Source organism: Pristis pectinata, chromosome 3 (assembly GCF_009764475.1).
Source record: "Pristis pectinata isolate sPriPec2 chromosome 3, sPriPec2.1.pri, whole genome shotgun sequence".
Classification (NCBI taxonomy): Eukaryota; Metazoa; Chordata; class Chondrichthyes; order Rhinopristiformes; family Pristidae; genus Pristis; species Pristis pectinata.
This window is the reverse complement of record NC_067407.1, coordinates 49,349,987-49,365,326: the sequence shown is the minus strand read 5'-3', so window position 1 is coordinate 49,365,326 and position 15,340 is coordinate 49,349,987. Positions and strand designations below refer to the sequence as shown.

Here is a 15,340-nt window from a genome sequence, read left to right as displayed (position 1 = left end):
TGGATTTTAGCAGAGAGGACAATAAAAGTATTAGAGGAGAGTTGAAGAAAAAAATATTCATTTGGTGGTGGAGTTCGGAAATGGTTGCCTGAAAAATTAGTGAAAATCTTGCTGTATTTAAAAAGGACCTGGATAAACACTTGAGGAGCCATAACCTACAAGGCTATGGACCGTTCCACACAACCTACAGCCTGTTTTAGATATTCAGTGACACCAGTTTTACTGCTTCCTCCCAGATCAGGATGACTTTGTCCATTTAAAAAAAACATAAATGCAATGGCTGACTTTATCTCTCTTGCCTCAATTTTTCCCAAGTTTATTTTCTTTTGTGTATCATCTGTACCATTTTATTTAATATCCCTTTTCCCTTCAGCTCCATGGGCCAATTTATGTTTACCCATTTGGCTTTGGAATTCCTTAAGTATCTTTCTGTTGTGCAGGCTCCATTTTAAAGAAAAGTCTATTTATTGTGGATTCCCATGACCAATTAGCTCAGTTCGTTAATGGGGTTCTTAAAGAATCAAGCTGTCCCTGGGAGCCATAATCATTCCCACTACTCGTGACCATGCAAAGCTTTCTTGAAACATCTGAGCAAGGAAGCAACATCCGAGCAAGGAAGCAGTAGAGCACTTGCCATTGTTGTATGTCAATAAATTGTTATTTAGCTTATTAAACTTGAGTAGTATCTCTATTGAACATTTCTTTACTACCTATACTCTTGGTCTTTGATCTTGTGTATGCGAGATATCCTTGTGTGGGTGCAGAGTGGGCATCATGCCATTCCAAGTAGTGCTCACTGTATGGATTTTTATGTACTTTGAGCATCTCATTGACCAAAAAGAAAGCTTGAATTATCTAACAATAAAACTGAAACCTCCTAATCCAAGATGAGTTAAATCCTTATGAGCACTGTTAGAATTTTTTAAATGCATAAACCTTATCTCAATTAATCTGGTACGAATCTGTTTTTTGATATCACGTGTATAAAGCTTTGCATAGATTGTGTTTATTTTAGAAGCCTAAATGTGCATTTGTGTTTTTATTGCACGAATAGGAAGATAGATCCAAAAAGCAGTTCATTGCCATTAATACTCTTGAAGATACTCAAGCCATAAGAGCAGTAGCATTCCATCCAAGTGGAACACTCTATGCAGTGGTTCAAATACCAAAACCTTGCGAGTTTGTGCGTACCCAGACATTATTGACCCAAGGTAACAACACAATTAATTTGTGAAAATATTAAGAAATTAATTTGTTAAAGTAATGCAGGTCCAACCTATGTTTCTATTAAGTTTCTGTTCAGCTGATAACAAATTGAGGGAAAGGGCAGGTCATATACTTGAGGTCTGCAGTGAACCAAAGCACTTTTGTTTGTCATGGCAGCCTTGTGAATTAATGAACTGCTAAAGATGTTTGTCTCAAATTCCTCTCTCAGCTGACCCCAGATAATTCTGCCAACCAAAGTTGGAATGGCAATTTTGGTCATTGGGATTTTTTAATGGTATCCTGTTCTAGTAAACTGTGCCTTGAATGGTGATGGTGCTAATGTCCATCCGTTATTGTGCCACTGTTTCTTTTCATTTCCACTCCACAATTTGTGTGGTTTCAGGAATGACATCTGCCCTGATTTTTTTCTTTGTGTGTGGCAGTGATGATACCAAAAACTGTTGTCATTCATCTGTGATGCTGACAGTGACTTCAGTCATTCCATGCATGCAGACATTAAAATTACAATTCCAAAGTTACCATTGGTGATTTAGTGTGCCTCCATACTTGCAGTTTGTCTAGTGCAATCAAGCTTATTTCCAATCTAGATCTGTTATAAAAATAACTGAAAATCTTAAACTTTATAGATTTCTGAGGCAAGGTCCAATTGAATTTTCATGTACTGAGCTTTATTAACCAATAGTAAAACTATCTACATATATACATACTATTTACGTATATTTTAATTTCCTTGGCTATTAATCTTTTGTAAGTTCTTATCTTGACCAGTGATCTGACCTGTAAATCACTGTTATGAGAGAACTAATTTACATGAAATGTGAAATAATGAGTGCAAATTGTTTTTTTTTTCACTTGGAATTTGTGGGAGGGCAGAATTGTAATGATAGTATCTGTCACTTAAAAATGTTTTTAAAACCATTTTCCTACTTTTATTTCCTTGCATCATCCCACCATTTATAGTGCATACAGTTCACCTAAGCAACCTCTAGTAAATTTAAAAGGAACAAGCACCACAAAGGTTCAATTTATTGTGTGGCCTGGAGTAAGTGTGGACAACTGTTAGCAACTGGATCAAATGACAAATATGTGAAAGTGCTGCCGTTTAGTGCAGAGACATGCAATGCTACAGGTACGTTGGAGTGGAATTTTGTGTGATTGAAGTGGTTCCTTTTTTTACTTTGGAATGGAAAATGCTGTTAACTTATTATGTCCTTGCATGTTAGCAAGGTTTAATTTCATTTTCTGCTAATTATGTTGAAATTAAAAGCCAGTGTTTTAATGGTATAACACGATGAACAAAATATGCAAGAACCTGCAGAAGAATGGAAGTAACAAAGTCATGTATTTGACTTCTTTTTGCTTAGAAACCAAGATGAACTATGATATGGGCTGTGGTTTTTGTACAAAGTTGGGAAATTGTTTGGAAATGTTGTAGTTCTGGAAGGTGGTCTAATGAAGCATTGGCAGAAGTCTTAGAGTTGTTTACAGTAGTCTTAATATCAGCAGTTGCTTGCCCCCCAGCTAGGGCGTTGTGCTCGCAAAGAAATGCTGTCAGTTAATCCCATACTATGCTTGTCCCATTCTGGGTAGAGGTCAATTCTACAATGTTTGGGATCAGTCTTTATTTAATACCCATGTTAGTTGTGGTCTGCCTGAGAGTTCGTTCCCATCTTGCATCAAGCTGTTGATAATATGCAGGATACTAGTGAAATCAGCCATGGCTTTTATCTAGGCAATATCCAAAAAACTGGAACATCCTCTCCCTGATTCTTTCAGGCACTTGTAGACATGCAATTTGATAATGGACTTGGATGTTGATACATAGGCACTGTTGGTTGAAGGGGTGGGATTGGATGGGAGAAGTCTAAGATGATAATTAATAGCCAATAGCCTCTTAAGACCAAATGTGTGCTTGCATTCTCTTATGATCTCTCCCCACATCAACCCTATTTATCAGTCACTACGTTCAACTGAGTCTCTGATGTTATAATCTATACAGATGCAGATGATAACCCTGCAACCAAAGTCTGTGAAATCACCAGTCTGTCGATTATACTGTATGTTGATGCACTGCAACAGCTCCCTCTGTCCAAGTTTAAGAGAGGAATAGGGAAGCCAGCATCATAGTCCCAGTTTACCTCCATGAATCAGCCTGGCAAACACCGTATGGGAAATAGTATGTCTGAATTTTTGTGAGTCACGCCATAATTTTTGTGCTTGTTAAAATTTACATAACTTCAGGCAAATCTTGTGTAAAAAGCCTTGGATATTAATTCCCCCCAAAGATTGATGATTTAGAATTTTTGATGCATTTCATTTATAAGAGGTGGTAGTAAATTTAATATGTAGCTTTTAAATTCAACCAGAAACACTAATTTTATTGTGTGACATCTTTTTATATACATTGGATAAATGCTTCAGCGAGGGCAGTGAAGAAAAAGAATACTTTGTTTTTCTCAAAGACCAAATTAATGCCAAGCACAAATGTTTGTTGAAAATGCATATTGAAACAGAATGCCGAATATGTCATAAGTTAACTATACAAAAATGTTTGTTTCTATCATCGTAAGAAGCTTGGGGAAGCCATAGTACTTGTGAGCCAAGACAAAAATGTCCCAGGACCTAAGTGGGGTTTGGTCTATGCCAGAAGACTCCATTGGAATCCCATGCAACGTGTCACCAGCTAATGGACAGACTCTCAGTAAAGAGTTCAGATTGACCATCAGGAAGACAAATGTCACAACCCAGGATATGCTCATTTCACCATTAATTAGCATTGTTAATATATTACTAAAGGTTGTTTACAGCTTAGTAGATCTAGTCTTCACGATCACTGGCAATCTGTCATTTCATGTGTCTCAACATGACAACTGTTTTTGAAATGCAAATGTCATGCTGAGCATGAGTATGTAAACTAACAATAACCTGAAGGAGAAACTAAGAGTCTCTCCAGTCTGTGTCCCTGTCACCTACTTCAACAGTAGTGAGCATGAGAAAAGGCTTAGCATTTTCTGCCATCATTGCTGTGGCATATCCTGGCAAGACAAGATTGCCATCTTATAGGTACGAGCATGTGCCATCGACATGCCTTCATTACTAAGCCAATAGAGTTTGTAGCAGGTTAACCAGGTTCACATAATGAATTATGCTATGTTTCCAAGGATATTCTTTATAGTGAACTGGCCACAGGATCATGGTCATGCTGGACATCCATGTCTCTGCAAAGGATAGTTGCAAGGGAGATATGACATTGCCACAGACAACTGGAGGATAGCAGCTGATAGTTGGAACATCTGGAGGCTGACTGTTGAAAAGAGCATTGGAAGAGTCGAGAAACAGGATGCTCGGTTAGCTGAAGGGAGGGCCCGGAGATAAGCAAGCAATTTTCTCAGCTCTCTGCCTTCATGTGCAGCAAGCAAAGCAGAGACTCGCATGCCGTAATGGGGCCTCTGAGACACACTATATCATGCTGAACGCTGAGGTGACCACCAAGGCACAAACTAACATTCATAAATATATAAGAAATCTGGTAGATAATTTGTCCGTAACAGTCTCTCAACGGCAATGGGATATTGACTAGATGAGCTGTATCTGCAGTTTTAATTAAGAGAAAAATATTTTTTGGAATGGTGGCATTAGATATTTTGCATCACTTGAGAGAGCAAATTGCATCTTGATTTATCATCTCTCAGAAGACTACATATGTTATGACATTCCCCCGTAATGAACTGAACTGTCAGCCTTGGACATGCTCACCTCTCTAGCATGGTATTTGAAGCCACAACTTTCTGTCTCTGGAGGCAAAGCCCAAGGCTGATATCTCAAAGAAAAGTTTCTATTACCTACAAATTTAGACAAATTTTGATTTTTTTTTCTAGTTGGTCAGGTGGTTTGTGCTAATATGGAATAAGTCAACAAGACTAGGAGTTGGGCATTCACTTTGAAGGAGCCCACTCAAACCACACAGCAGTTAATCTTCCAGCCTAATGAATTTTATTCATTTCTGCACTTTAACAGGGAGTGCTGAGTGTGCTTAGGCTACCCATATAAAATGAGTGATGAAGAAGTGTATATTTGAGGATATTCAAATTGGAACTGCAAGATTTTTAATAGCTGCATCTCTGGAATTTTATAAAAAAATATAATTTGTGTATTCTCAAGTTTGATGAAAGCAGAGGTAGCAAAGCAGAATTTGCTCTCGTTGATCCTCATGGTCACACTTAGAACACCTACCTAGACATTCAAGAAAAGCTATCTTTGTTCTTCCCGTCAAGAAGGCAGTGGACTCTTTCCATTTGGGATCTGACCTGCAAATAGGCGCACTCCCAGTTGTAAGATAGTTGCCAAACCTCTCAATGTTTATGCCTCCAGCTCATTCAGAGAGGCTCTAGATGTCATCAGTAAATATGCAGTACAGCTATCCAAATAGCTTTTGGAGGATCTGGTGTGGATCTGCGGGACTCTCCAACTTATTAGTCCTCCTAAAGAGCAAATAATTATGATTTAAAATTTTTGATTCCTCCACCCAGGAGTGGAGATCAAGATACTTCGGTCTCATCAAAAGACCACAGCTTCAGTGCATCACCATACCAGTACTACATTGAAATGCCAACTCAGATGTGTTCATGTTTTTGGAGTGTACCCTGACCTCTTTAATTGTCCATACCACTTGTGATAGCAAAGTTTTTCCCTCCTTGATAGTTGCTTCCCTTTAAAATAGTTTCTACAATATAAGATTGACAATTGTGTCATTCTTCCTGCCCTTCCCGTGGGGGGAATAATCAAGTTGCGATCCAGGCCAGAATCTCACTTTCCATAACATCAGTGGATTGATGTGGAAGAATACACGAGTTGGTGATTTATGTGAGTGTCATTTAGAAGTGTAGTACACGTGCTCATACTAGAATGTTTGCCATGGTATTTCTCCATGAGTTAATATAGCCCAACCTTAACTCGTTGAGAAATCAAATGAATGCATAACGATGTGATACAGCATGTTCTTCGACAGGTCATAAAGGTTTCCTTTATGTTTCATAGAGAATTGTATCTTAGCTAAGCAAAAGAGCATTTATTAAATTTGGAACATCGAACAATACAACACAGGCCCTTCAGCCCATGATATCTTTGCTGACCATGATACCAATTTAAACTAATCCCATCTGCCTGCACGTGGTCCGTGTCCCTCCATCCCTGCCTGTTCATGTGCCTGTCTAAATGCCTCTTAAATATTGCTATCCTATCTGCTTCCACCACCTCCCTTGGCAGTGTGTTTGCAAATTTGTTTTCTGCTTTCCAAAATGCAGTTTTGTTTGTTTTATTTATATTTAATTTTAAGTTTTAGCTTCTGCGTAAGTCAATAGATTGTAAGGCTTGAGACACATTCAAATTGCAACTTTTGGGCATATTTATGAGGATAGAGAACTGAAAAGTCTAAAATGAGAGTCATACAGTTATACAGCACAGAAATGGGTTCTCCTGCCTACCACCTCCATACCAATCTTTTTGTCTGTCTAAATGCCTCTTAAATATAGTAATTGTATCCAATTCCACCACCCCCTCTGGCAATACATTTCAGATATCAACCACTCTGTGTAAATAGGTAAATAACTTGCACTTCAGATTTCCTTTAAAACTCCTACCTCCCATCTTAAACCTATGTTGTTTTGTTTTTGATACCCCTACCATGGGGGGGAAAGAAAATTTTGACCATCTACCTTATCTATGCCTCTCATAATCATATAACCTTCTATCAGGTCACCCTTAACTCCAGGAAAATGAGACCAGCCTATCCAATCTTTTCCCCATAGCTAATATCCTCCAATCCAAGCAGCATCCTGATAAGTCTCCTTTGCATTCTCTCCAGCACAATTACATCCTTCCTTATAGTGTAGTGATCAGAAATGCACATAATACTCCAAGTATGGCCTAACCAGTGTTTTGTAAAATCGCAACATAGCGCCTAACTCTTGTATTCCATGCCCTGTCCTGTTAATGCAAGCATGCAATGTGCCTTCTTCACTACCCTATCTACCTGTGTTGCCACTTTCAGGGAACTGTGGATGGGCCCCTAGGTGTCTCTGTCAACATTTTTTTGTGTCCTACCATTTACTGTATATGTTCTGCCCCTATTTGACTTGTAGTTTTATTCATTCAGAGTATAAATTTTGATTGTAAAAAGGCACAGAAAACCTATTCCCAAGAGACATTTGGAAAATCAAGTTATAATGGAAGTTGAACAGTTATGGTTTATTTTAATTTAGAAGTTTAGTTATGACATTCTTAATTGTCTTTATCCTGGTAATTGCAGTACTGTCACATGTATTGAAGTGCCATCCAGTTATATAATTAAAGAAAAGACATTTGGAACATGACATGGAGATTGTAGCAAGTTGCAGAATAGAATTAATGAAATTTCAATCAGAAAATGCTGGAAATACTCAGCGGGCTAGGCAACATCTGTGGAAACAGTCAATGTTTCAGGCCAAAGGCCCTTTTATTATAATAAATCACAATTGCTAGAGTTGGTTAAAAATCTAAATGACAGACATGTGTTTTTTTCCGCAGGTCCTGATCTGGAGTTTAGCATGCATGATGGTACAATCCGTGATCTTGCTTTTATGGAAGGCCCAGAAAGTGGAGGAGCGATCTTAATCAGTGCGGGTGCTGGAGATTGTAATATTTACACTACAGACTGTCAGAGGGGCCAGGGATTGCATGCACTCAGTGGACACACTGGTATGAAATAGACTGAAAAATCTTTAGCTTGATATTGTCTTTGTAACTAAGAAGAAAGTATGTACAGAGAATTAAGGAAAAAGTGGCATTTATCTGCAATGACAGTTGATAAATATAGACATTGCTTTGGGTATGTATTATTTAATACAACACCAATGTCGTTTGGTTGAATAAATAATCTGTAATATTCCAGGGGCAGCACAGTGGCACAGCTGATAGTTGCTGCCTGACAGTTCTAGTGAACCAGGTTCAATCCTGACCTTTGGTGCTGTCTGTGTGGAGTTCTCAATGTGATTGCGTGGGTTTCCTACAAGTGCTACAATTTCCTCCCACATCCTCAAGATCCACTAGTTTTTAGGTTAAATAGCCTCTGTAAATTGGCCTGAGTGTATAGGTGAGTGGTAGAATCTAGGCGGAATTTATTGGAATACGAGAGAATTAAATGGGTCAACACAGACTCTGGGGCGAAGGGCCTGTTTCCATGCTGTGTGGACTCTAACAGATAATGTGAGTTTGTGTTTGAATGAACTGACTTTTCCAAGTTTCGCCACAGGAAAAAGGCAAAATGTTTTCCTTATGCGTAATGTCTTAGACAAGGAAATATGTTACAAAGGCAGGCCATCTTAATGAGCGAACAAGATTTCAGTTCATTTGAAAGTTTAATGTTTCAGTTGCCAAAAAGCTCAATGTTAGCTGCATGAAATTAATTTAAGATAAATAAAATTATTGTTTACCAGTCAGACTTGTTTGCACACTGCAGAGAAGCTTTAAGTTGAAGTGCAAACTTGGACATTTCTTGTGCCGTTCATTATTCTTGAGATTTTTGCCATGATATCAAACATGTTTTCCCATTTTGATAAGTGAGTAGTCCATGCCGCACATATATTACAAAACTATATCGTTATAGAATAGGAAGGAAGATCATGGTAGAGTTGGCAAACCATTGCCACTCATCTTGATTGCGTTTCTGTTTTTGTTTCAGTGATCTTAGGAGGAGACGTTCTGTACTATCTAGGTTAGATCTTTTTTGTAGCAGGAGGTCTGAAGCTTCATTGAATAGGGATGCTTTTTGTTGATATCCAGGTCTGTTGAACTGGGGGGGGGGGGGGTGGGGGGGAGGTGAGGGGGCAGGGCAAAAATATTGTTACGGCAAAAATTAGTTACAGGAAGGTGTAGGTTACTTCTCTACCAATAACATTTCTAGCACTGGATAGGTAAATGTAAAAAAAAATACCAAATTCACCATTCCATTCTCTTTGATATTTTGAAGAGGGTTGCAGAAGGTAGTGAACCAGGAATGAGGTGATTACAGTTTTGTCAAAGGATGGACAAGCTGTGATTATTATCTACACAACAGAAAACTCCAGGAGGAGGTTTGGGTGTTTAACATTATAAATGATTTAAGCAGAATAAATAGAAACAATTTCTAGTGGCTAAGGATCAAGGTAATGTGAGGGAAAACCTATTGACAAAGTGAATGGCTTATGTTTGGAATGCACTACCTGATTGGGTAAGACCATAAAAAGTGGGAACAGGAGTAGGCCATTCAGCCCCTTGAGCCTGCTCCACCCTTCAACAGGGTGATGGCTAATCTGACATTCCCAAAGCCTTGTTTCCCTGTAACTCTTGATTCACTTATTCATCAAAAGTCTAGTTATCTCAGCCTTAAATATACATAAGAACCCTGCCCCCACAGTTCTCTGTGCCAAGGAGTTATTAAGGCTTGCAATCCCCTGAGAAGAAATTCTTCCTCATCTCGGTCATTAATAGGTTCCCATTATTCTGAGGCCATGCTTTCTGGTTCTAGACTCTCCCATGTGAGGAAATATCCCCTCGGCATTTACTCTCTCTTCCATCCTTAGAATGTTATATGTTTTAGTAAGACCATCGCATTCTTCTACAATGACTCCAAACATGTATGACCTTTTTCGCCATATGCAGGATGATCCTCATAAACTTTCTAAAAATCACCTCCAATGAAACAATATCTTAAATAGGAGGACCAAAATTGTTCCAGTACTCTAGATATGGTTTCACCTATGCCTTGTATAATTGCAGTAAGTCTTCCCTATTTTTTATACTCCAATCCCTTGAAAAAAGGCCAATATTCCGTTAGCTTTCCTTATTGCCTGCTGCACTTGTAGGCATATTCCTTTGTGCTGCAGATTTTCTTTGTTTAGATAATACCCTTTTCTTTGTTCTTCCAAAATGAACTTAATTTTGATGCTGCCTGAGCTGCTGAGTTCCTCCAGCAGTTTGTTTTTTGCTCCAGCTTCCAGCACCTGCAGTCTCTTGTGTCTTTTTTTTCCCTCACATTATACTCTATGTGCCAATGTTGTGCCCATTCACTTAACCTATCGATATCTCACTGTATGTTAGTTGGAACTTGCTTTTTCATCTAATTGTATGTTGCCCGCAAATTTGGTTACTGTGCATTTACTCCCTTCCTCCAAGACATTTTGAGCATTTGCAGTCCCAGCACTGATCTCTGTAATACTGCGCCAGTACAGGTTGCCAATCTGAAAATGGGCCCCTTATCCCTACTCACTGCTTCCAGTCCAATAGCCAGTCTCCTATCTAAGCTAATGTATTACCTCCAATGCCATGGACTCTTATCTTGTGACTTAACCTTTGGAGGCAGCTTGTCAAATCCCTTATGGACATCCACCGTCATTGAAAATTCCTCAAAAAAAAATTTATCTGACATGATTTTTCCTTCATGAAACTGTGCCAACTCTGCTTGACTGAATTATGATTTTCCCAATGTGCTGCTATTCCTTAATATTGATTCTAAAAAATTTTCCAACAGTAAATGTTAGACTAATCAACTTATAGATCCTGCATTTTGGCTCCCACCCGTTTTGAATAGAGGTGTCATATTAGCTGTTTACCAATCTTCTGATATTTCTCTGGAATCTGAAGACGTTGTATGGCTACAACTAATGATTTCACTGTTCTGGTGCCCAATTCTTTTCTGATCCAAGGTTCCAAACCATCTGGGCCAGGCCACTTATCAGCCTTGAGACCCATCAGTTTGTTAGTGTGGTAAATTGGGTGATGGATTAGATTTAATAGGAGCCTTCAAAAGAGATTTGGATATGTACTTCAGAAAAAAAGATTGAATAAAGAATGAGTGGGATTGCAATTTGAAAGAGCTGTTGCAGGCTCATCAGGCCAAATGGCAGCATACTGCACTGTTTAAGTGAAATAGTTCTGTAAGCAGCATAGAGAATGTTGGATCTCAGCATTTGTCTTGTGATTTCAGGTCATATTCTTGCACTATATACATGGGGAGGATGGATGATTGCATCTGGCTCACAAGACAAGACTGTAAGATTCTGGGATTTGAGAGTGCCAAGTTGTGTCCGTGTTGTTGGAACAGCATTTCATGGATCGGGTAAATATATCTCTGCTATTTGATTCATTTTGTTTCAAGTATTATTGTAACAGCAGACCAAACTTAAACTATTGCAATTATTGCAGTGTCAGCTATTGCTCAGGTTGTAGCAGAGTAGAAAAGTTCAAATCCCACTTTTGCAAATTCAGCAAAAAAATATAGGCTAGTACTATTTGAAGAAGGGAGTTATGCTCACTATGTATCCCTCTATTTCTTAAACAGGTTCTGAACCTATCACATAAACACAGATATTTCCAGTCATGTTGGCAAATTTGCTGCCATTTTTCCATTTATGCTTGAGTAGTATTTCAATGGCTGGAAATGCATTAGGATGTTCTGAAAGTGCCATATAAAATCTGGTGTTTTTAGTGAGAGGCTTATAGTAGTAAGGTCAAGGATGCAGAAGATGTTGCTATTTGCTGTTAAGTTCTGGATGGAGCCTGGAGAATTAATGAACAATCATCCAAGTTGCAATAAGTTTGTAAGAGACAGGATGATCATGTCGCTGACCATGGAATGATATGAAATAAGTTGATGACTACAATTCCTTGCACAATGAATTCTTAATATTAATTGTGTTCCAACAGCAAAGACAAGTCATATTTGCTAACAAAGGATAAGATGGACCATAAATCACAGTGGTTTGAAGTTGGGTTATTTTAAACAGAATAAACACAATTTTATTCCATAAACATTGACAAGGCACATACTCTGCTTTTCATTTAAATCTAAGTCTACTTATATGTACTCACACAATATAGATGAGTATTTCATGAATACTTTTTAACATTTATTGATCATAAAGGCTATTTACCTACTAGCCTTTTTGTTTTAGAGAATAGGAATAATAGCTCCTTAAACTGCATTTTTATGAAGTCCTGAGTAGAAGGCTTTTATTCTGCTATTCACCTTACCTTACTATTTTGCCAACAAATGAACAAATATGAAGTTCATGGGGATGGACATAACAAATAAAAGTATTGAATTCACATGACCATATTTTTTTTTCAATTGCTATTCTAAATTCCTGTTAGCCACATGATTAATAGCTAATGCACTAGCCAACGAAGTCTGTAGTTTCCAGAAGGGATGCTCTCAAAAATTGTGGAAATTGTGTCAGTTCAGCTGATATGAAGTTTCTTTTACCTTGGAATGTTATATATTTAGTAAACAAATTATATCTTACAAATAATAGAAAAATCTTCAAACCTTTAACTGGAGAATTTTATTGTATTAAAAGGAAAATATTTTGTGCCAGATAAGTACGAGAGGACATGGCTTTAGGGTGAAGGAGGAAAGGTTTAGTGGGAACATTAGGGGGAACTTCTTCACTCAGAGTGGTAGGAGTGTGGAACAGGCTGCCATCTGATGTGGTAAATGCGGGCTCACTCTTAAGTTTTAAGAATAAATTGGATAGATACATGGACGGGAGAGGTCTGGAGGGTTCTGGACTGGGTGCAGGTAAATGGGACTAGCAGAATAAAGTTTCAGCACAGACTAGAAGGGCCGAATGGCCTGTTTTTTCTGTGCTGTAGTGTTCTATGGTTCTTTATAAACATGTTAGAAATGATACTGTTATATCATTGTGTAACTTCCATTATCCAGGCAGCGCTGTTGCTTCTGTGGCTGTAGATCCAAGTGGACGACTTCTAGCTACAGGTCAGGAGGATTCCAGCTGCATGCTGTATGATATTCGAGGAGGGAGAGTGGTACAAATTTACCAACCACACACTAGTGATGTACGTTCAGTGAGGTTCTCTCCAGGAGCTTACTATCTACTTACAGGATCTTATGACACCACTGTAAAAGTTACAGATTTGCGAGGTAAAACTTGTTATCCATAGATTTTGAATATTTTTACATCTTCTAACATTCAAGTTTTTTTTTTCTTTTGTCCTGTTTTTAATAAAATTCCGTGTTTGGGAGCTGAAAACATCCATGATTTAACCCCTGGTTCCAACCTTGATGTTTGAGTTTTAGATTGAGAGCTATTAAAGCCAAGTTAAATCCTCATGCTTTCTCAGCATGCATGGCTGTTCATATTGAGTGTACATTCCTATAAAGCAAGCTTCACTATCTTTGGTCTGGCTGACATAGCTAAAACAAACTTCAAACTGATCTAGTATCTTTCTGGATAGTGTAGTGTGTTTGCCCACTAAACTGTTTGGTGGTGTAGTAACTTATCAGTTATGGAGTAAAATTAATTTATTTAAGAGTTTTCAAAATTGTTTATGTATTATTCTTGCATAACGATGAAACTGAAGAATAAATGGATATATCTTGCAACTTTATTGCACTTTACTGGAATTCTGTGAGAAACGGGTTAGTCACTGGCATTTTGCAATTGGGTGTTTTTTTTTAAAGCCCATAATTTTGTTCAATTAAATATTTGATCATTTTCTAAATAGGCTTGTGTAACCTTTAACTATTGGTCCACAGGAGATCTAATAAAGCCACTTCCTACAACAGTAGTATCTGAGCATAAGGACAAAGTTATCCAGTGCAGATGGCACACTGAAGATCTGTCTTTCTTATCTTCATCCGCTGACAGGACGTAACCCTCTGGACTTACAATAACAGTTGACTAATTGATACCAATGCAGACAAAGCACAATTGTAACTTTGAGAAAGGAAATGTTGGCAATCACAGATTGATCGCTATGTAACTGACCAGTTGAACACATGAAAGAACACATAATATGTGCTGCTGTTGAAATTAAATGGAACTGCTGTCTGTTTGTATTATGCTGTGCTTAAGTCTTCCACATGTGATCATGCTGTCACTGAGGTCTGTCACCAAATGTACACAATGACTGAATCAAGTGAGGCAAATGTTCATTTAGTATTTATGACACGTCTTGTTCATTGTGCCAGTGACTAATGTAAAAAGCTGCCTGAGTATTATAGATCCAATATTGGTTGTACATTTTAGTTTTACATTGACAAACTAATCACTTAAACCACTAATTTGTTGCTCTAATGTAAGAGATGTTAAAATTCATCATTTCTGATCACAACAACATGAAATTTTTATGCAGAACATTTTGGACATGATTACTATTTTATTGGCAGTAGCATGGCATTCTACATTGTGCGTGTGTTTACTTGTGTGGGTGTGCGTGCACACAAGATAATAGTATAGTACATGTCCATGAAAACTAATGCTTTGCGTTGCAGTTAGTATTAAATAAGTAAATTTTATTTTTCTGTTCATATATGTAATGCTTTATTATATTTTCTATTGTACAGTTTAATATAAATAATATTGGGTTTATTAATATTTAACTTATGTATTTGCATTTTGTTTACAAGGAGCTAGATATAACTGTGCAGCAGTGTGGTGTTTTAAGTTACTGGACTAGAATCCAGAGGCCTGGACTTATTGATCTAGAGACATGAGTTTAAATCCCACGACAGCAGCTGGGAATTTAAATTCAATTGATTTAAATCTGGAATAAAAAGCTTGTATCAGTGGAAAGAGGCATGAAACTACTGGATTGTTGTGCAAACTAATGTAGTCACTAATGTCCTTCAGGGAAGGAAATCTGCCATTTTTACCTGGTCTGGCTAAATACAGGAGTCCAGACCCACCAATGTAGTTGACTCTTAAATGCCTTCTCAATTCACGGGCAATTAGAGATGAACCATGTCTGTGAAAGAACAAATGAATAAAAATCTCACATTTTTTGTCCTAATCCTTCTAATTGAAATTTATAATGAGAATTATGAAGTGTGATAGTGCTGTGTTCTCAATAAATCATTTATTTGATGAAGAACTTTAGCTTCCAGTTTTGGTATTCAACAGTAGCTGTTTCAGTTTACTGTTATCTGACTTGTATATTTTATGGTGCACAGACAACAATATTGCGATTTTCCCTGCAACTGTGTGGCTGTCTCCTAGCTAATGATCTTCATGTTTTCCTCACAAATGACTCAGTAACACCGCACTCCTAGGCAAACCTCTGCACCACTGTGGAAGAA

At 37.8% G+C, this 15,340-nt stretch overlaps 1 protein-coding gene across 1 annotated transcript in view; it reads left to right on the top strand.

Annotated features, from left to right (window-relative positions):
• LOC127568143 (WD repeat-containing protein 47-like) overlaps positions 1-15,135 on the top strand; it is a 44,669-nt gene extending 29,534 nt beyond the window's left edge. Inside the window, 9 exon segments of the mRNA XM_052011521.1 lie at positions 1,055-1,151; positions 1,154-1,211; positions 2,188-2,216; positions 2,219-2,356; positions 7,792-7,962; positions 11,228-11,359; positions 12,965-13,183; positions 13,799-13,912; positions 13,915-15,135. Of these exon segments, the coding sequence (XP_051867481.1) occupies positions 1,055-1,151; positions 1,154-1,211; positions 2,188-2,216; positions 2,219-2,356; positions 7,792-7,962; positions 11,228-11,359; positions 12,965-13,183; positions 13,799-13,912; positions 13,915-13,943 (987 nt within the window). The 3' untranslated portion in view covers positions 13,944-15,135.
• The last annotated feature ends 205 nt before the right edge of the window (positions 15,136-15,340 follow it).